This window comes from Lampris incognitus, chromosome 8, assembly GCF_029633865.1.
Source record: "Lampris incognitus isolate fLamInc1 chromosome 8, fLamInc1.hap2, whole genome shotgun sequence".
NCBI lineage: Eukaryota > Metazoa > Chordata > Actinopteri > Lampriformes > Lampridae > Lampris > Lampris incognitus.
Genome location: NC_079218.1, coordinates 29631796 through 29652653, shown reverse-complemented (window position 1 = coordinate 29652653; position 20858 = coordinate 29631796). Strand labels below are relative to the sequence as shown.

General features: G+C 47.1%; 1 protein-coding gene across 1 annotated transcript in view; it reads right to left on the bottom strand.

Moving 5' to 3' along the window:
• Positions 1-1562, bottom strand: part of rb1 (retinoblastoma 1) — a 57128-nt gene extending 55566 nt beyond the window's left edge. Inside the window, exons 1-2 of the mRNA XM_056284186.1 lie at positions 1365-1562; positions 841-961 (exon numbers count right to left, since the gene is read on the bottom strand). Coding sequence (XP_056140161.1) covers positions 841-961; positions 1365-1474 — 231 coding nt within the window. The 5' untranslated portion in view covers positions 1475-1562. The remainder of the gene's footprint in view (positions 1-840; positions 962-1364) is intronic.
• Positions 1563-20858: the final 19296 nt, after the last annotated feature.

Sequence of the window (20858 nt, the reverse complement as noted above, 5' to 3'; positions counted from 1 at the left end):
CAGAGCCTGTATAATATAGAATTTCTCCCCTTCCCCAGTCGCTGTGTTGGTGGGGACGTTGTCAGCTCGGTGGTACAGCATCCAGATGACTCGTAGTTTGTGCTCCAGTGGATGATGCAAGTCAGAATGTGTTGATTTACAGTACACGTCAACAATCAAATGTCCCCAATCAGCAATTATAATGTCACAGTCTAAGAAGGCTAACCTGTTATTTTTCACACCCTCCCTGATGAACTTGATGTGGTTGTCTGTCGGGTTAATATGGATGGTGAAATGTGGTACATCTTATTTAATTTTAACTCAGGTGTCGTCCACAAATCTGAACTAATGGCTTGGCTGTGCCCCTGGCTAGGACATCAGAGCCCTCTTTTCCACTTCCTTCATATATAAGTTAACCACTATAGGTGAAACTGGGGAACTCAGCACCCACACACACACACACACACACACACCACTCTCACCGATTCACCTAACATGTTATGTGTTGGTCTGTGCAAGGAAACTGCAGTACCCACAGGGAACCCACACAAACACGAGGAGAACACGCAAACGTCACACATGTGACCTGGAATCAAACCCTGAACCCTCTTTCTGTGGGGCAGTGGTGCTAGTAACTAAGTCATCGTGCCGCCCTGGCTAAGTACAGTTATACAGGTTTTACCTCACATATACTATCTGGATCCCTAACAGTGTACTTGTGGACAGAGGTCCACTTCTCTTTGCAGAGGGCCACACCACCTGAGCTACAACTTTGCTGCAATCCCAAAGCAGACTGTAGTATGCAACATTTATATGTGTGCTATTGGATATTGGGTAAGTGCAATGGGATGGGACACATACAGGAGAATCTTCCATGGTTTCTTGGACAGTCTTCCATAACATCCAGGCACGATCACACACTGCATCTGTCACCTGGAGGCTTTTGCACAGGGTCACAAATTCAGCGTCCTTTTCTCTGTGTCTAGTGGATTGAGGGCACAAAAGAAGACCACAACACAAGAAACATCACAAGACCGCGGAACATTCTGTGCAAATGACCTTCAATTCAAACCATTTACTGTTAGCCAGTTGTCATTTCAATGTCAAATTTGTTATGGGGTATCCATGAACGTGTCGGTGGCCAACTCCGCATTAGGAAACTCTTAAAATCAATTTGGGTCATGCTCAATAAAAGGGCCGAATGTATAACTGCTAGCTAGTCACGTCTGCCGGTTGGTCAAATACACAGCGATCTGCCATTGCCACTACCTTTGTTATTTTGATAGCAAGCAGGCGAACTACATTTCAGTGTGTTGCAATCTCAACAAAGCATTTGGTGTACTGCTTGTTAGTGACATAACTACAATCTGGGTAGATTATCTTACTTTCTGACAGAAAACTCGGGACTCTCCTTCTTGTCTGGGGAGGCACTTTTAACACTGGGCTTCAGCTCCTTGGTCTGTGTTGTCCCGGAGTTACGTTTTTTTGGTGGCATCTTGTCGACTGGTTATAGGTCGATATCGAAACGGAAATAATTTACACCGCTTATAATACGGTACTACCTACCTGATAAGCAATGTTTATTTAGTTTAAAGCCCACTCAACGAGCCCGTCCAACAATACAACAAAAAACTGACCGCGACTTCCTGAAGTCGTAGTAAAGACTCGCTCGTTTAGTTCTCTTGAACTGCGCGTCAGACGGTCGTACCGCCAACATTGCTAACATAAAAGTTTCTCTCGTATCCCGGCTTTACTACACCAGTCGTTAACTTAAGTGTTTTCAGATATCTATATATGAATTTGACAAATCCAACAGCAACGCAAGACAACCGTTTTCATTCATGTACCGCTAAACTAGAACGTAAACTGCGTTCCACGTAATTTGAATTAGTCACGTGATAGAGTACGCTCCAGGTTAATGAAACGAACTTACCCGAATGCACCAGATGGAAACGCGGGAAAGCGTAACGCAACATCCGCCTCAAGCTTTTTATCCCGCCATACCGAAGATCTGGAGACACAATATGAAATCTCTACCGTCGGATTCTCAGTGTAATGTCAGTGCATGATAATCCTTTTTTTCTTTCACTTACTTGACAGCTTTAACAGTTAAATGAATCACACATACTCCGCAAAATCCAACAAAGTAAGATAGTAAACTTAATAAGTAACCTACCTCCACCCAACGCCTGCCAATTGTAATTGTTAAAACATATTTAACTTCAATCCACTATAAAGCTTTTTATCGATAATAAATTTATAGTTTAATACTGTGTTATGGCTTCTTCAACATCTGGAAAATTGAACTAGAAGGGTGATATTGCGCAGTAGTTAGGCGCGGTCGCCTCACAGCAAGAAAGTTCTGGGTTCGAGCCCCGGGGTAGTCCGACTTTCAAATCAATTTTATTTGTATAGAATCACAAATTACAAATTTGCCGCGGTTTAACAGCAACACAACATCCTGTCCTGAGACCCTCTCATCGGATAAGAACTCCCTAAAAAAAAACCCCAAAAAACAGGGAGAGTAACAGGACGGATCTCTCTCCCAGGACGGACAACGTGCAATGGGTGTGTTTACGCAATTTACACAATACAACACTGAAAAAGGATAACACAATTATAATGGAATTATAAAATGTATGAAGAATATGATGCGCAGGATGCCAAGCAGTGTCCAAACGCCATCGGAACAGTCCAGAACCAAGCCACGCGACCAGCATCATCATGTAAAAAAATAAAAAATTATAAGGATTAATATGAGAGGACGGCCCCCGTCCTCTGTGTGCATGTTCTACCCGTGTCTGCGTGGGTTTCCTCCGGGTGCTCCAGCTTCCTCCCGCAGTCCAAAGGTCAGGTGAATCAGCATTCCTAAATTTTCCCTAGGTTTGAATGAGTGTGTGTGTGTGTGTGTGTGTGTGTGTGTGTGTGTGTGTGTGTGTGTGTGTGTGTGATGGCCTGGTGGCCTATCCAGGGTGTCTCCCCGCCTGCCGCCCAATAACTGCTGGGGTAGGCTCCAACAACCCCGCGACCCTGAGAGCAGGATAAACGGTCCGGATAATGGATGGATGGGTGATATTGCAAAACGACTATTAAGGAGCTATACAGCAGATTGTAGCGAATTCGGGGGGCAAGCACAGGAACTGCCACAGCCGGGACGCGAAGCCATATCTCCCGCACCGGGGGAGACATCGCTAACCGCTCGACTAAAGATTCCGACCCGTTAACCAACGGCTACCGAGCCTATTCATCCGTGATCGTTACATTGCTCTCTTCCTTCGGGAGGGGCGTACCCGGCCGGACCGCCACAGCCGGGGCGCGAACTCGTGTCTGCCGCAACACGGGCGACTACGTTAACCAGTCGACTAAAGGGTCCAATCCGTTAACCAAGGGCTAACGTGTCTACTTACCCATGCACGTTACACTACCCCCTTCCTTCGGGAAGCGCGTCCGCGCGCATCCCACTTCTGACACCAATGTAGCGAATTCGGGGGGCAACCGCAGCAACCGGGACGCGAGCCCGTACCTCTCGCACCGCGGGAGACATCGCTAACCGCTCGACTAAAGGGTCTATTTATCCATGCACGTTACACTACCCCCCCTCCTTCGGGAAGCGCGTCCGCGTGCATCCCTCTTCTGACACCAATCTAGCGAATTCGGGGGGGGGGGGCAACCACAGGAACTGCCGCAGCGCGAACCCATATCTCTCGCACCGCGGGAGACATTGCTAACCGCTCGACTAAAGGGTCCGACGCGTTAGTCAAGGGCTACCGAGCCAATATGGATCCTCCAAAACATCCCCTTAATCCACATTTTGAGACTCATCAGGGTGAAATCTGAGGTCTTTCCCTTAAAACTAACAGACTCCTAAACAGCTTTGTGCCGACATGTGTGAGGTTGTGAAATGACAACTAACAACACAAACTGTTACTGCGCCTCATGGTATTAGTAATGTACACTGATCAGCCAAAACATTAAAACCACCTGCCTAATATTGTGTATGTCCCCCTCGGGCTGCCAAAACAGCTCTGGTCCGTCGAGGCATGAACCCCACAAGACCTCTGAAGGTGTCCTCTGGTATCTGGCACCAAGAAGTTAGCAGAAGATTCTTTAAATCCTGTAAAATACGAGGTGGGATCTTCATGGATCGGATTTGTTTTTCCAGCACATCCCACAGATGTTCAATCGGATTGAGATCTGGGAAATTTGGATGCCAAGGTAAAACCTTTAACTCTTTGTTCCTCAAACCAATCCTGAACAATGTCTTGATGGATGCTCGATAATCCAGGTAAGATAATCAAAGAAAGGGGCGTCTGGCTGGCGTGGCGGTCTATTGCGTTGCCTACCAAAACGGGAATCGGCGGTTTTTTCTTGATTTTACTACTCTTAATAATACCTTTAAGGTTAACTGGATACATTTTCTGAACAACCCCACTTCTATTTGGAACTTTATACCGGATTATATTTCTTCCAAGATTGGTGGTCTTAACTTTGTACTTTTTTGTGATTACAAGATAGAGAAACTTCCCTTAAAGCTAGCTAAATTCCACAGGTAGATGCTTTTGTCATGGTCTTTAATTTACAAGCACAATTTCTCTCCACACAACTGTTTCATTTGGAATAATCAACATATTAAATGTAAGAATAGGTCTTTATTCTTTCGAAATTGGTTTAGCAATGGTCTCATGTTAGTCAACCAATTACTTAATGCTAATGGGCTCCTGTTAAGGTATTCTGAATTCCTTAATGCCTACGGTATTCCTGTTACCCAAAAGGAGTTTGCAACGGTCATGGATGCTGTTCCTTCTGGAATTCTGACCCTCCCAAGATTTTTAACCTGTATTTATATTCTTAATCACATGAAATTATTTATGAAATCATAATGAAACTATAACAAACCAAGTCTGTACTTTTGAGACAGCTACAATCCCACCAAATTCCTGCGATTTGGGATGTAAGTATTGAGCAAATCTGGTAATTTCAAGAACCAACTTGATGTTTTAAACAACTCTTCTCAAGATATTAACTGTACTTTACTCTTTTACAGGTAAGCTCTATTCACAGGCAGTATTTAGTTGGTTTCTACAAGTACCACTAACTTGTGTATGGGATGCTCAAGAGTGGAAGGACTTATGAGCCTTTGACCTTCTTTCCCTCGATTTCTATCTCCTATTTGGATTGTGGCTTTCCGTACGAGTCCATCACCATCTCTGTGAACATTAAGCACTCTTCCGAGTTTCCATTCATTATGGTGGGTCTCATTTTCTTTGACAATGACAACATCTCCTATCTTCACATTCCGTCTTGGAGAATGCCACTGCTGTCTGAGAGTGATATTTGCAAGATATTCCTTCCTCCATCTGCTCCAGAATTGCTCCGTTAGATACTGTACTCTGTGCCACCTTTTCCTGGCATACAGATCTTCCAGTACAACCCTCCCCGGCAGAGGCAATGGAACAGAGGACTTCATGGTGATCAAATGGTTTGGTTTAAATGGCTCTATGCTTTTGGGGTCATTGATACTGTTGACTGTGAGTAGGCGGCTATTCACGATTGACATGGCTTCATAGAAAAAGGTTCTCAACGAAGCATCATCTAATCTACCTGCACTCTGTGAGAGGACCGAGTTTAGCACACTCCTTACTGTCCTAATCTGCCGCTCCAACCGACAATCCAATATCCATTTGCTCTCAGTTCATTGAGGGTCATTCCTCTGCCTTGGTGTTGAGTTTTTGTATGGCAGTAGTCCAGAATCAGACGTGTAATCACACCATCCCTCGGCAGGATTACTGGGTGCTTCAAGTCGAGAGGTAAGGAAGCCTTTTTTAGATGCCCCCCCCACCCTGAGAACACCAACTTGCAGGATTGGATTGAGCTGGTATAACTGGTGGTTTTGTGATAGTTCGCCATGACTCAGAGCTTTCATTTCTTCTTTGAAGGCATGCTTTTGTGCCAACTTGGCGAGCACAAGACTTGCCTTTCTTCTGTCTTCCACTTGTATGGGCTCTGTCTGCTGTTTTGTCTCTTTTTGCTAGATGTTGGATTCGAGCAACAACATTCAGTGCTGTCTGCCATTTTGAGAACCTCTCGAATCTTGACAGAACATTGTCCTTGGCACAGACCTGTTACATCGGTTGACCTTACGACCCGCGGTGAACCACCGATGATGCTCCAGCCCGGATCTGTCTTGATGGCGTAGGGCTCGTAGTTATCTCCAGTGATGACATGTCGTGGAGCTAATGCTCTGGAGCAGTCGTAACCTATTAGGAGTCCAACTTCGCAATTCATTCTTTCTGGTATTTCTTGTGCTATGTTATTCAGATGTTTCCACTTTTTGGCAGTGTTTGGCGTAGGTATGTGGGATCGTTCTAATGGAATGAAATCCCTGGTGTATGCGGGTGGCAAGTTGATAGTGATTTGTGATGTGAACCCTCTAACTCTAAGCCCACTCACTCTTTCACTCTGAACTATACTCTTTTCCCATCATAGTGGAAAGTTTCAACTTGACTGGTTCTAAAACTGCCCCCATCTTCTCACATACATCCCTGTCTACAAACGTGTTGCTACTCTGAGTATCTAGTAGGGCATATACTAAGGTCTCTGTTTTGGTGGTGTCCCAAGACATCCATACCGGCACTATCATGGATGTGCTTCCTTCATCGCCTCTGTTTACATAGCAAGACTGAGAAGATGTGGTTTCTTCTGCTGCTTGCATGGCATGCGCAGATGTTTTGTCTGCAGGAGATCTGTCCTCATGAAGTGGAGTTGGATGTTGTTTCTTGCATGTGCCACAAGTAGCCTTTCTCTTACAGTCTTTTGAGTCGTGTCCTTTTCTAACACACCTGAAGCACAGGTTGTTGTCTCTTACAAACTTTTTCTTTTCTTCCACAGGTTGACCAAGGAGCTTCTGGCATTTGTGAACGGAGTGGCTCTCTTCACAGTATATGCATTTTACTGGGTTCGACGATGAGGATTGTTCCTTGTGTTCAGAAGACTCCTTTGTGTTGTCTGTCGTTGACTTCTCTGGTGATGCATTTGTTAGGAATGCATTGGTCTTTGGGCACTTAATATCTCTGCATTGCCTTTCTTCAGGAGGCTTCAGCGCGTGGAGGGATGTCACAGGATTGCATGCGACTTCAGCTTCTTGTGCAAGAAAATCAGCAAACTCCTTGAAACTTGGGTAGTCCTCTGTTTGTTGCAGTTGCTTTGTGACCTGACGATTCCAGCGCGAGGTCACCCAGTCCGGCAGTTTTTGAAGCATCTTTTTATTCTCTTCGCAGTCATCTAACACTTTTAGCCCTTTCACGTGTGGCATAGCATTGCTGCACGCTTTGAGAAAGTCACTGTACTGTCTTAATTTAATGGACTCCCTCGAACCTATCTTGGGCCAGTTATTTAGTTTGTCTCTAAAGGCACACTGGTTCACAAAGGGGTGGCCATACCGAATGTTCAGTGCCGCCCATGCTTGGTCGTAGGCTTCATCATCATTTCTAAAGAAGTTTCCTTCCAATACAGATCATGCCTCTCCACTGATGTATTTCTGTAGGTAAAATAACATGTCAGCTGGATTTGTGCAGCGACGTTCAATCAATGCTTTGAAACTTGTGCTCCACTCTAGGAAGCTCAGCGCATCTCCTGAGAAGACGGAGGGCTTGGGTGTGGGAAGTCTGGTAAGTATCATTGCATCATGTAGGGCTTGTACAAATGTTGTTTCATTGTTAGTAGTACTGTTTGTTTGTTTATTATCTTTGCTCTGAGGCCTACACATTTCCTCTTTCTTAACTTCCTTTTCAGGTACCGGGTGAGTGACATCTACCTCACTGCTTATTGATTTATTTTCATCATATTTCTCACCTAAATCAGCTTCAGAGTATGCCTTAAGCTTGGCAGCTATTACTTTTAGATCTCTCTGGTTTTCTAGCCATCTAAGCTCTAGTTGTTGTGCTGCAATCTCATCTGTTCTCTGATTTTCTAACTTTCTAAGCTCTAGTGTTTGTGCTGCAATCACATCTGTCATCTCTATTTCTGCCTTCTTTGCAGCGAGTGCAGCGGCGCACTCTACTCTTTGTACTGTGAGGCTATGTTGCCCTGCTGATAAGCCTGTGTGGTGGCTAGGGACAGGCCTAGAGACTGTGCTCCCAAATATGGACCGGGCATATTCGACATTCAGCACATTATGCAGTCTTGCATTTTCTGCTTCAGCATCAAACTCGTCTAGTCCTGTTTCACTCATGCGTACCTTCAATAGATCCATCATCCTCATTGTTGATGCTCCGCAGGTATCCATCTTTCTTCTGATATCAGGGGAAGGTGCAGCCTGGACTCGTATTTGATCATATGCATCCTTCACTTGTGTCTCTAGCCCTTCAACGGCTTCCATCATATCGATCAACTCTGGGTCAGAGCACTCAGCTTTCAGTTTATTATGTGCAGTTCTAACTCCCTCTTTCCACTTTTCGTACTGCATGCTAAATCTTCTTTCCATTTTAGAAGCCTCTTGCTCCTTCAGTGTTGTTTGGTGTGTTACTATTTCAGTATATATCTCATTGATGAGTACCTCAGATTTCTTTTTTTCAGCATCATCCACCTGTTTTTCAGCTTCCTCACATAATCTGATAAATTCTAGTTGGAGAGAATCTAATTGTTTCCTTAATTCACCACCATGTGATGTTTCACCATGTTCCGACACATTGTGCAATGTGCTGTATCAATCACAATGTTATTGTAAGGTGCAAATAAATGCTTACCACAATGGTGTGCTTCTTGTGAGTGAAAACCAAGTAGGTTACTGATATTAAGGCGTAATGAATTAGGCTATTCAAATAAACCTTAAGCCACAGGAGGCTTAACATCTGCTGGCAATGCAGACCACTGCAACCTTCCTCTGACCCTTAAAATCCCATTTTGCACAACAGGATTAAGCTTCACAATGTGACTACTCCTTTTAAGCTTGTCATCTTTTTGAAGAGCTATAAGTTCATCACTGAAGCTTTGACTTTGGCAAAACTTGATGATCTCAACTTCTCCTTTTGCAACATCTTCAGCAGTGAGCAAAGTCCCCTTTATGGTTGACTTAAGCCTCTGCATTTGTTTTGTAACCATCTCAGTTTTCTTTTCATGACTCCAATCTGCATTTGCTTGTGACATCAGAAGCTTCCGATGTGAGCTCAGTGTTTGAAGCAGTTGTTTGAGCTTCATCATCCAGGATACTGCTTTTTTCAGACAAAACCACTCTGAATAATGACAAATGAGCTTGTTAAGTGGATTCTCTTGCACGTTTTGTAGCATTCACACTCATTGTGGCTTTGACTTCAACATCATCCGTTAGTATGCCCTTCATGTCAGGTGAGGCTGGCCAGTGTTTTTTGTCCTTTGTCAGAAACTCTGGTCCACTAATCCAGTTTTGACACTTTGTGAATGTGTCTGCATTCCTCCCTCGGGAGGCATGGTCGGCGGGATTCAACTCAGAGTTAACATACCTCCATTGGTTTGGCTTACTATCGTCTTTGATGAGTGACACTCTGTTAGCCACAAACGTTTTGAATCTGACATGTTCACTGGCGATGTACCTTAGAACGGTGGTACTGTCAGACCAAAACACAGACTCTTCCAGTGGCATTTGTAGCTCTTTTCTCATGAGTCTGTCCATTTTCACAGCAGCTGCAGCTGCTGCTAATTCCAGTCTCGGAATTGTTGTCTGTTTTAATGGCAGCACTCTGGACTTGCCGATGATGAAGGAACAGTGAGTTTCTTCTCTTTCATTTGTGATGCGAAGATATGTAACAACACCATATCCCTTTTCACTCGCATCAGCGAAGTTGTGGAGTTGCGCAGATGTGATTTTTCCAAATCCAGCTGGCTTCAAACATCTGTCCACTGTGAAACCATGAAGCTTTGGGAGATCAGCGAGCCACATTTGTGTTCTTTGAGCCAGCTCAGCTGGGATATCCTCATCCCAGGACACTTTCCTGCCACACAGCTCCTGCAGAATGATTTTTGCTGGCAAGATAACAGGTGACAAAAATCCAAGAGGGTCATATATAGCACTTACATATGACAGGATGCCCCGTCTTGTCTGTGATACATGTTTTGCATTTATCCTGACTTTGAAAACATCCGATTCTGTACACCAGTTCACTCCTAGAACTCTCTCATCAGGCAAAGCATCATGACTTAAATCTAAATCTTTAACCTCTTTTGCCCTTTCTGTTTCAGGAATAGTGGCAAGGACCACTCTACTATTACTCATCCACTTGGTTAGATGGAACCCTCCACTCTCACACAGTGCTGTTAAGTCCCTGACCATATCAATTGCTTGTGCTTTGTCTAACACAGATAGAAGGCAATCATCTACATAAAAATGGTTGATGACCGCTTTAACTGCAGCGGGTGCCATTGTGTCTCTAGCATCTTCAGCTGTCTTTGTAAGTGCAAAATTAGCACAGCTGGGGGAGGAAGTCACCCCAAATAAGTGCACTACCATTTTATATTCTTGTAAAGGTTCACTCAAGTTTCCCTCTGGCCACCAGAGGAATCTCAGAAGATCACTGTCCTCTGGTGGTACTCTTACTTGGTGATACATAGCTTCTATATCTGACATTAAAGCAATATGGTCATATCTGAATCTGGTTAGCACACCTATGAGTGTGTTTGTTAAATCTGGACCTTGCAAAAGTTCTCCATTCAGTGACTTTCCCTGATATGAAGCTGCACAATCGAAAACTACACGAAGTTTACCCTTTTGGGGATGATATACCCCATGGTGAGGTATGTACCACACTCTCTCATTTTCAGACACATCATTTTCATTTGACACTTTAACAGCATAACCTTTACCCACTAGGTCAGACATAAAGCTTTGATACTCTTTGTGGAAGTCTTTGTTTTTGACAAGTCTCTTTTTCAGGTTTTCTGCTCTCTGCACAGTTACACTGTAGTTGTTGGGCATTTCAACAGCTTTTTTTTCAAGGGAAGACCTATAGTATAGTGTCCATCAACCTTTTTTACTGTTTCATTGACATAGTCCATGAATTGAATGTCTTCTCTCGACATTTCCTTTTTTTCGTCACTAGCTTTCTCTGGAAAGTCGTGGTTGAACTGTTGCACCAACAGACTTTCCACACTGGCAATGGAAATGCGGTTCACAGAAACACTAACCCCACTTTCAGGCGGAGTAATGCAACAGCCTCTCCTAAGAGGCCCATTGTTGACTCACCCTAGAACTGTTCGAACTGCATATGGACCGTCATCCTCACTGTGGATAACCTCCCACTGCTCCTTAGCCTTGTGAACGTCACATCCTAATAAAAGTCCGATGTCTGCATCTATGTGTGGCAGCTCTATCCGTTGAAGGTGTGGCCAGTTTTCCAAGTCCTCCTGGACTGGAATATTTTAATTCAACACTGGAATATCTTTGTGTGTGTAAATCCCAGGTAGATCGGTGTAGACATTCTCTTTCAAACCACAAATCTCCAATCCTGTGAGATAGTGGCTTGGCTCCAGCTTTTCCTGGCCCATCGTATGAAGCAGTATTTGAGTTTTCTTGCCTTCAATGTTTAGCTGTCTTATTAGCTTCTCGGAGCAGAAAGTAGATTGGCTTCCATTATCCATGAACGCATACGTCTCTATTATCTTGTTGCTTTTCTTTACTTTGACACACACAGGCACAATAGACAAAACACGATTGTCTTTTCTGGCCCCGGTCATTCAACAAGTTCCACCTGAAACGTGTGTTGACTCATTGGATGTACTGCTTTCAGTAACGTTTCTCAACTGTAACATTCTCTTCTTCTTTTGCAAAATGAAGCAGACTTGGATGTTTCTTTGAGCATGAAAAACACAGACCTTTTCCTTTGAGAAACTCTAGCCTTTCCTTATTAGGCTGGTTCCTGATTTTGTGACATTCTGCCAATGTATGCTGTTTTTCACAATATGCACATGGCTTCTGGTGAGCGTTGATGGTGTTCTGATAGGAGTTTTTACCTTTTTCAGGTGTGGCTTCATTTGCAGTGGGTGCTGCACTTGTGACAAATGTACTCCCCTTTGGCCTAGATGCTCTGATCATTTTCGCATTTGCCTGAGGTTTTCCTCTATCTTCAGCATCCTTTATCTCGCCGAACACAGGATCTGCAGTAATTTTAGCTTGTCTGTTTATGAATCTGACTAGATCTGAAAATGTAGCTCTACTTCCCCTCAAATCTTGAATGTCAAAAGCAAACGCTCTCCACTTTCCTCTAATCTTATATGGGAACTTGGAGACAATTACCCTGAGATTAGTGGGATGCTCCATTTCCTGAAGCTGGTTAATATCTTGCATTGCATTATTGCAACCAGTGAGAAACAAGGAATAACTATGGAGAGCCTTAGCATCGTCTGGTTTAATTTCTGGCCAGTTGAATGCTCTATTCATGTAGGCATTTGCTATTTTCAGCTCGTTACCATAATGATAAATCAGCAACTTCCTTGCCTCATTGTAGCCTTGAAGTGGATTCATGTGCTGACAACTTCTGACTAAGTCTCTAGGTTCACCTCTGGTAAACTGTTCGAGATAGTATAACCTGTCACTGTCACTATCAGTTTTGTCATGAATTGTATGGTCAAAAGCTCTTAAGAATGATTTAAAGTCAAGTGGATCACCACTGAAAACTGGCACATCTCTTTGAGGCAGGTGTGACAGCCTCTGTTGCTTGACTAACATCTCAGTGATGTCATTTTGTTTCAGCATCACTTCACATAGGTTTACTGGGTTACCAGTGACATCAGTTTGCTGTATGTCACTTTCTTGTTTCATTTGATATTTTTGTACCTTTGGTTTTTCAGTGTTATGACTAACTTCAGGCTCCTTAGTGCCTAGATGAAAATCCTTAAAGCTTGCCTCAGGACTAACAGTGACATCATTTTTACAGTTCTCTTGCTCAAAACTTTCCAAAACTTTTATTTTGGCTGTGGAAGCAACAATAGCTGTCTCAAGCTCTAGCTTATCCTTTTTTGCCTTTAACTTTCACTCTTCCATATCTAATTCCTCTCTCTGTTTTAGGGATGCTGCACGTGCTAGTAAGGCTGAATGTTCTGCTCGTTCCTTCTGTCGTGCAGACATTATGGATGAGGTCTTTGAAGATCTCGATGAGCGGGTACTTGTTGAGCTGCTGCTTGTTGTTATTGTTGTGCTTTTAGATTTTTTCTTTTTTGGGATTTTAGTCACAGACACACTGTCATCTGGCTGCACCTCTTCCTGCTGTTGTTACATTTTAGAAGTTATCCAATCTTCAGCTTCTTTCATAAAATTGTAGACTTGGTCCATTTTTGGCTTAAACCAGACCGTTTGATCAGCTTGATGTTGATCTTCAGGCAACAGCAACAGAACATTTTCATTCTCATTACTAAACTCCTGTTGCAGTTTAGCGCATTCATTTAAATGTTCATCAACAATGTCTGGACTCTCATTATTTTTAATTAGTCCATCGATCTTAATCATTTTTGAAGTCAGCTGTGACAGCTTGGATCGTCTTGCTTTTATTCTCCTGCTTACTTGTTCTTCCAGACCCTTTTCGGTGTACTTTGGCTCCCTTTTGTGGTGAGTCTGGTCACTGCAGCTGTTAGCCTTTCTTGCCGTGGCACTTTCATCGTCGTCCATGTTGGATGGTTGTGTAAACTACTAATAAGACACGTTAGCCCCTAGCTAACGGGTCTGACCCTTTAGCCGAGCGGTTAGCGATGTCGCCTTGTGGTGCAGTACACCCCGTACCGAATCCCGCACCGGGCAAAAAAGTAACCGGTTACATTGGTGGCAGCGGTGGGATCCGGAAGTGTGCAGATCCTCAGAAGTCTCTTCGGAGCGCGGAATGACAAAGCGCGAGGGCGCGCTTTCCGGGGAGGGTGACGACTGTAAACTACTAATAAGACACATTACTCCCTAGCTATCGGGTCTGACCCTTTAGCCGAGCGGTTAGTGATGTCGCCTTGTGGTGCAGTACACCCCGTATTGAATCCCGCACCGGGCAAGAAAATAACCGGTTACAGTTGTAACGTTACTCAGCTTCTCTTTCAACGTGGAAAGATTGATCTGTGACACAAAGCGCAGCTGGCTTTCTTACTTAATGTCATCTCCTTCAGACCAATTCTTCGTTGTTGTCTCGTTTTTACAAGGTGAGTCTGACGTTACTTCCCTGTTTGTTTTCTTGCGACGTCATGGCGATGCAGTCGTCTCGCTCGTGAGCTGGTTGTTCTACTAATGTAGTGGCTATCTTTAGATTTCGCAATTCTTCTTTCTTAGACTTGTACTGTATTCTATAACCACATAATAAAAGACAGCATGAGACTGGTTTTACACGTTGAGTCGGCTAGATACCAGCCTACGGTAGAACAACCGTGTTGCTCTGCCGCGCTTTTATTCACAACTGAACGGCTTACAACCAAAACTTCCTGTTTGACACGAATACAATACGGGTGCCGTAGTGGGACAATAAATACGCCTCACAGTGGTCAAACATAGACATAACAATATATTGTGGCAGCAATGAGGAAAAACACAGGAGACCAAGGCGAGTTTGATGTTTATTCCTCAACTCCAAAAACCAACTGCAGCAGGAACAACCCTGCACCGGTGAGCTCGGGAACGTAAACCACGCCCCCAGCTCACAGTCCTGCTGGGTGAGAGGCATAGCCCCTAGTGTCCGCCACACAGCCCCCCCCCCGAACACCCAGAAGGGACTCCTGGAAAGAAAATCAGTGTCTCACTGGAGGCTTAAGCAGCCTGCCATAACGGCTGCGCCGTCCCTCAGCCGAAACAGTAGGTGAAACACAGTCCAAAGCCGGCTGAGAAGCAGAACGCTGAACCCGTGAAGACACTGCCGGGGTCCTGGAAGGAGGACGACCCCGACGGGGAACCTGGGCCGGAAACACAACTTCGCCTGCCACCCTGTGCGCCGGTTTAAGCCTATCAAGCGTGACACGCTCCCTACGCCCACCCATATCTAGCACAAAACCCTTAGGACCCGTCTCCAGAACCCGAAATAGGCCATCGTATGGGGGTTGGAGGGGCGAGCGGTGAGCATCATGCCGTACAAAAACAAAACGAGCCGTCATGAGCTCCGCAGGCACGAACGACCGCGGAAAACAGTGGTGAACGGGGCCTGGAACCCGAGTGCTGTCGGACAAAAAAGGATAAACGGCCGGACGGGGTCGAGGAGCGGAACTCCCAGGCAAAAATTCCCCAGGGACGCGGAGCGGCTGACCGAGCACCAGCTCAGCGGGTGACGCGTCGAGGTCCTCCTTAGGAGCCGAACGCAACCCGAGCATAACCCAAGGTAAACGATCCATCCAGTTACCATCCGAGAGCGCAGCGCTGCCTTGAGCGACCGGTGAAAACGTTCACACAACCCGTTAGCCTGAGGGTGATACGCGGTAGTGCGGTGTACCTGCACACCCAAGGATCGCGCAAGTGCCGACCAGAGCTCTGACACGAACTGGGGGCCCCTGTCTGAGGTGATATCTGACGGAGTGCCGAAACGGGCGACCCAGGAGGAAAGAAAAGCGCGTGCAACATCCGAGGATGTTGTGGAGGATAGAGGGACAGCCTCTGGCCACCTGGTGGTCCGATCTACCATTGTGAGCAGGTGCGTAAAACCCTGTGAAGAAGGTAGAGGGCCCACCAGGTCCACATGCACGTGGTCGAAACGTCTGGCCGGGATCGGAAACGGTTCGAGGGGCGATTTAGTGTGCTGGTGGACCTTAGCGCGCTGGCACGCTACACATGCAGCTGCCCACCCCTTGACGTCCTTGCGGAGGCCAGGCCAGACGAACTTGGAACCGACCAATTTCACCGACGCCCGAACTCCAGGGTGCGAGAGGGAGTGAATCGAAACGAAAACTCGACGGCGCCAGGCCACTGGAACAACGGGGCGGGGACGGCCGGTGGAGACATCGCAGAGGAGGGCAGGACTGCCATCCTGCATCACAGCGTCCTCTAGCTTGAGACCGGTACGCGTTGACCTAAGGGCAAGGACGTCCGGGTCGCTGGGCTGGTCGGCAGCTGTGGTGTATTGGATCGAGCACTCGGTGCTCGATTGTGTTGGACTGTCACCACTACTGAGTTCTGTAATACACTGGTCGAGCCTAGTAGTGTGTGATGTCTCCGTCAGTAAAGATCAGACTTGTGCCGCATCCTCGTCTCTGTGTACTTATATATATTAGTGATTAAGTTAGTAACCCACGAATAGTAACACTACAATAGTGTACATAAGAGAAGTCACAACATGGTGGCAGAAGACGGAGTTACGGTATAATTCGAGGGCGGTACTTCAACGAGTTCGCTGGTAGCTGAGGCAGCTAGCTAACACGTGCTAGCCTGCGCACAAATATGGAACAGTTCAAGCCGCCACCACCGCTGATACTTACCGGGAATGTCGCAGAAAACTGGAGAAGATGGGAGCAGCGTTTCCAGCTGTACATGACCGCTTCAGGTGCGTTGGATAAGGAAGAGACGGTTAAAATAGCCATTCTGCTTCACACCATCGGCGAGGAGGCGCTGGAAGTGTATAACACACTCACCGTCATCCCAGAAGGAGACGACGAATCGATGGAGGACGTTCTGAAAGCCTTCAAGGACTACTGCAGCCCTCGGAAGAACGTCGTGTTCGAACGCCATCAATTCTGGTCGCACACGACGTCAGCAGGAATATCGGTGGACAGATTCATCACAGAGCTGCGCCAGAAGAGCAAAGACTGTGAGTTTGGCAGACATGAAGATGACATGATAAGGGATAAATTAGTGTTCAGCATAAATGATGCCCGTTTGAAAGAAAGACTGTTACGTGATAATGAGCTTACTTTGCGCAGGGCCGTAGAGATATGTAGATCAGCCGAGCTCGCTAAGTCACAAATACAAGCGATGCAGACGTCACATGTTGTCCAAGACGCCTCAGTGGAGGCATTGAAGAAAGCAACAGGGCAAACGCGCACGGGCAGCCGGAACAAGAACAAAACGAGCAGCAAGAGGCCTGTAGCAACAACTCTCTGCCACAAGTGTGGAAATAAACATGAGCCCCGTCAATGCGCAGCTTATGGTGCAGTGTGCCACAAATGTGGTAAGAACAATCATTTTTCCAAGGTGTGTAAATCAAGCACTGAAAAAAGCGACAATTACAAGACAAAGACAGTGCATAATCTAGAAAGTGAAATTGATTCCTTATATATAGGCATGATTGGAAAATACAAAAACAAAGCAGCCCACCAAGCTAAAGGCACTGTATGGTGTGAAACAGCCACGGTCAGAGGCGTAGCAATTAACTTCAAGTTGGACACAGGCGCCGATGCAAATGTGCTTCCTATGCGCGTATTCCGGCAGCTACCAGGTCCTGTTCAGTTACGGCCCACAAAGACTGTGCTGATTGCTTTTGGTGGTGCACGACTACCCTCAGATGGTGTTGCATCTCTGGGAGGCTGGGAGGATGCAAAGAAGGAACAGGCGACATCTGAGGAAGATACATCCGAGCCTATTCAGAGACACGGACAGTGAGGAACATTTTGACCCAGAGGTACAACCCTCACCCTCACAAGCGCCTGTGCCAGTCGACTCACCACCACATGACCTGCCACCACACGACCCTCCTCCGGTGACTACAGGCAGTACACCCACATGCTACACAAAGTGCGGCAGAGCAGTTAGGCGCCCTGCCAGATACAATGACTAACCTCAGGGTTCTTTTGTGTGATCATTCAAGTGTTTATTAAGAAAAGAAAAAAGAAAAAAAGAAGGTGAAACAAAGAGTACAAGGTGTGTTTAACCTGAAATGTTGCAAGATTGCTGAATGTTCAAAATGTTTACATGCTAACCACCAGAATGTGAAAAGGAAGTGGTTTATGTTGTTTAATGAGAGTCATCTGTCATTTAAAAAAATGCTGTATTAATCATTGAAGTATGCAAGTAGAAAAGACTTGTTCAGTGTTAATGCCATAGTGTTAATGGTTCGGTAAAGAGTCTACTGTTGAAGCAACTGATGAGTAGGCCACATCTCAGTTGGAAAAGAGGGATGTGGTGTATTGGATCGAGCACTCGGTGCTCGATTGTGTTGGACTCTCACCACTACTGAGTTCTGTAATACGCTGGTCGAGCCTAGTAGTGTGATGTCTCCGTCAGTAAAGATCAGACTTGTGCTGCATCCTCGTCTCTGTGTACTTATATATATTAGTGATTAAGTTAGTAACCCACGAATAGTAACACTACAATAGTGTACATAAGAGAAGTCACAACAGCAGCCATAGCGGAGAAATCCACACCGAGGTGCACAGGACACACAAGCACACGCGATAGACAATCAGCAACAGGGTTGGACTTCCCGGCCACATGCTGAATGTCCGTTGTGAACTCGGAGATCGCCGCTAGGTGGCGCTGTTGACGAGCAGACCACGGCTCAGTCACCTTGGACATGGCAAAAGTCAGCGGCTTATGATCCACATAAGCCGTGAATGGGCGACCCTCCAGCAGGAAGCGGAAATGCCGGGTAGCAAGGTGCAGTGCCAGCAACTCCCGGTCAAAAACGCTGTACTTGCGCTCGCTATCCCGCAGTTTGCGGCTAAAAAATGCGAGTGGCTGCCACGCATTCGCCACACGCTGTTCAACCACAGCCCCCACGGCGATGTCAGACGCATCGGTTGTTAAAGCTATGGACGCCGTGGGTGTGGGATGGGCGAGGAGGGCAGCGTTAGCCAGGGCGCACTTAGCTCCGTCAAAGGCCTGGACCTGTTCGGGAGTCCAGTCGACAGGGTCGTTAGCCTTCTTAAGCCGCAGGGCTTCGTAAAGTGGCTGAAGGAGGTGGGCAGCGCGAGGGAGGAACGGTTATAGAAATTCACCATGCCCAAGAATTCCTGCAATGCCTTAACAGAGACCGGGCGGGGAAATTCCTCCACCGCTTGCACCTTAGAAGGCAACGGGACCGCGCCTTGCGGCGAAATGCGGTGACCCAAGAAGGCAATCACCGGCAGTCCAAACTGACACTTGGCCGGGTTGACTATCAGGCCGTGTTCGTCCAGACGACGGAAAACCTGTTTCAGGTGCGCCAGGTGCTCGTCAGCTGACGGACTGGCCACTAATATGTCGTCGAAATAAACGAACACGAAATCAAGGTCACGCAACACCGAGTCCATCAGCCTCTGAAAGGTTTGCGCTGCCCACTTCAAACCAAAAGGCATGCGCATGAACTCAAAAAGCCCAAACGGGGTGATCACTGCGGTCTTGGGCACGTCCTCTGCGCGCACGGGAACCTGATGATAGCCGCGCACCAGGTCCACCTTAGAGAAAATAGTGGTACCGGCCAGGCGTATGGAAAAGTCCTGTATGTGTAAGATGGGATAGCGGTCATTGGCGGTGACGTTGTTCAGGCGGCGAAAATCGCCGCAAGGCCGCCACGACCCATCCGCCTTGGGCACCATGTGAAGCGGCGAGGCCCACGGGCTGTTGGAACGCCTCACTATACCCAGACGCTCCATGGTGGCGAACTCCTCCTTAGCTGTAGCCAATTTTACCGCGTCGAGGCGCCGCGCGCGCGCAAAAACCGGCGGTCCCAGAGTGGGAATGAAATGTTCTACCCCGTGTTTAGTAACCGCGGTGGAAAAGGCAGGTGTAGTCACCGATGGAAAATCCGCCAGCAAACGCTGAAAAACATCCCCTAATGCTAAAAAGTTAGCGTGTGTTAACGGCCCGGCTCCCCCTGTCTCGCACGGAACAGTGGCGAAAGACACAGCATCAATTAAACGGCGGTTTGCAACATCAACCAGCAGACCATTAGCACACAGAAAATCCGCGCCGATAATAGGAACAGTAATGGCGGCCACTACAAAGTCCCACTCAAAATGGCGCCCGTGGAAGCAAACCGTCACCAACCTTGTGCCAAACGTCGTAATGGACGAACCGTTAGCTGCACTTAACTGTGGGCCGCCGCCTTCGGCCGACCTGTCTGTCTTAGCAGGAGGGAGTAGGCTCTTTTGCGAGCCTGAGTCCACCAGAAACCGTCTTCCTGACATCGTGTCCTTAATGAAGAGCAGCTCACTACGCCCGCCAGCGCCCACAGCTGCTACTGAGCGCTGGCCCTGGAGTTTCCCGCCGCCTCAAACGTGCACGGAGGGACGCAGCGCCTCGCTTTGCCGCCGAACCGCTGGTGGAAGAAACAGAGGCCTCTCCCGCCCCGTCTCCGGGCAGTCACTTCAGCCACCACTGCCGGGTCCGCGTCCTCCGACGTCGGCTGCAGAGGCTCCGATGCCACACTCTGCACAGAGAACCGTTTGGTAGCCAGCAGGACCCGATCGGCCTCCTCAGCCAAACCTCGGCAGTCACCAGCGGCCAGACACGGGGAGTTAGCCAAAGCCGCGCGCACAGGAGACGGGAGCTGGCGCAGGAAAACGTGCGGGAAAAGGAACCCACCTTCGTCTGAGCCTAGCAGTGACAGCATATTGTCCATGAGATCCACAGCCGTCCCGTCGCCCAAACCGGATAGGGAAAGGATTCTATCTGCCCTCTCTGCGGCAGATGGACTGTACCTCCGGAGCAGAAGATGTTTGAGGGCGACGTATTTATCGTGTTGCGGAGGGGCGCGCAACAGCTGCATGGCCCGGCGTGTGGACTGCTGGTCCAGCGCAGCGAGGACCAAATAGTATCTGGAGTCGTCCGCGGAGATTCCACGCAGGTGGAACAGCGCCTCGACATGCTGGAACCACGAGGCCGGGTCGCTCTGCCGGAGCTCTGGGAGTTTCACAGCCGCGGCGAGAACGGCAGGCTGTGAGAGTTGGGGCGGCGTGGCCGAAGTGGATTCACACTCCTCTTCTGCTCCAAACATGTTCAATTTGGGGTCACCAATGTGGCAGGAATGAGGAAAAACACAGGAGACCAA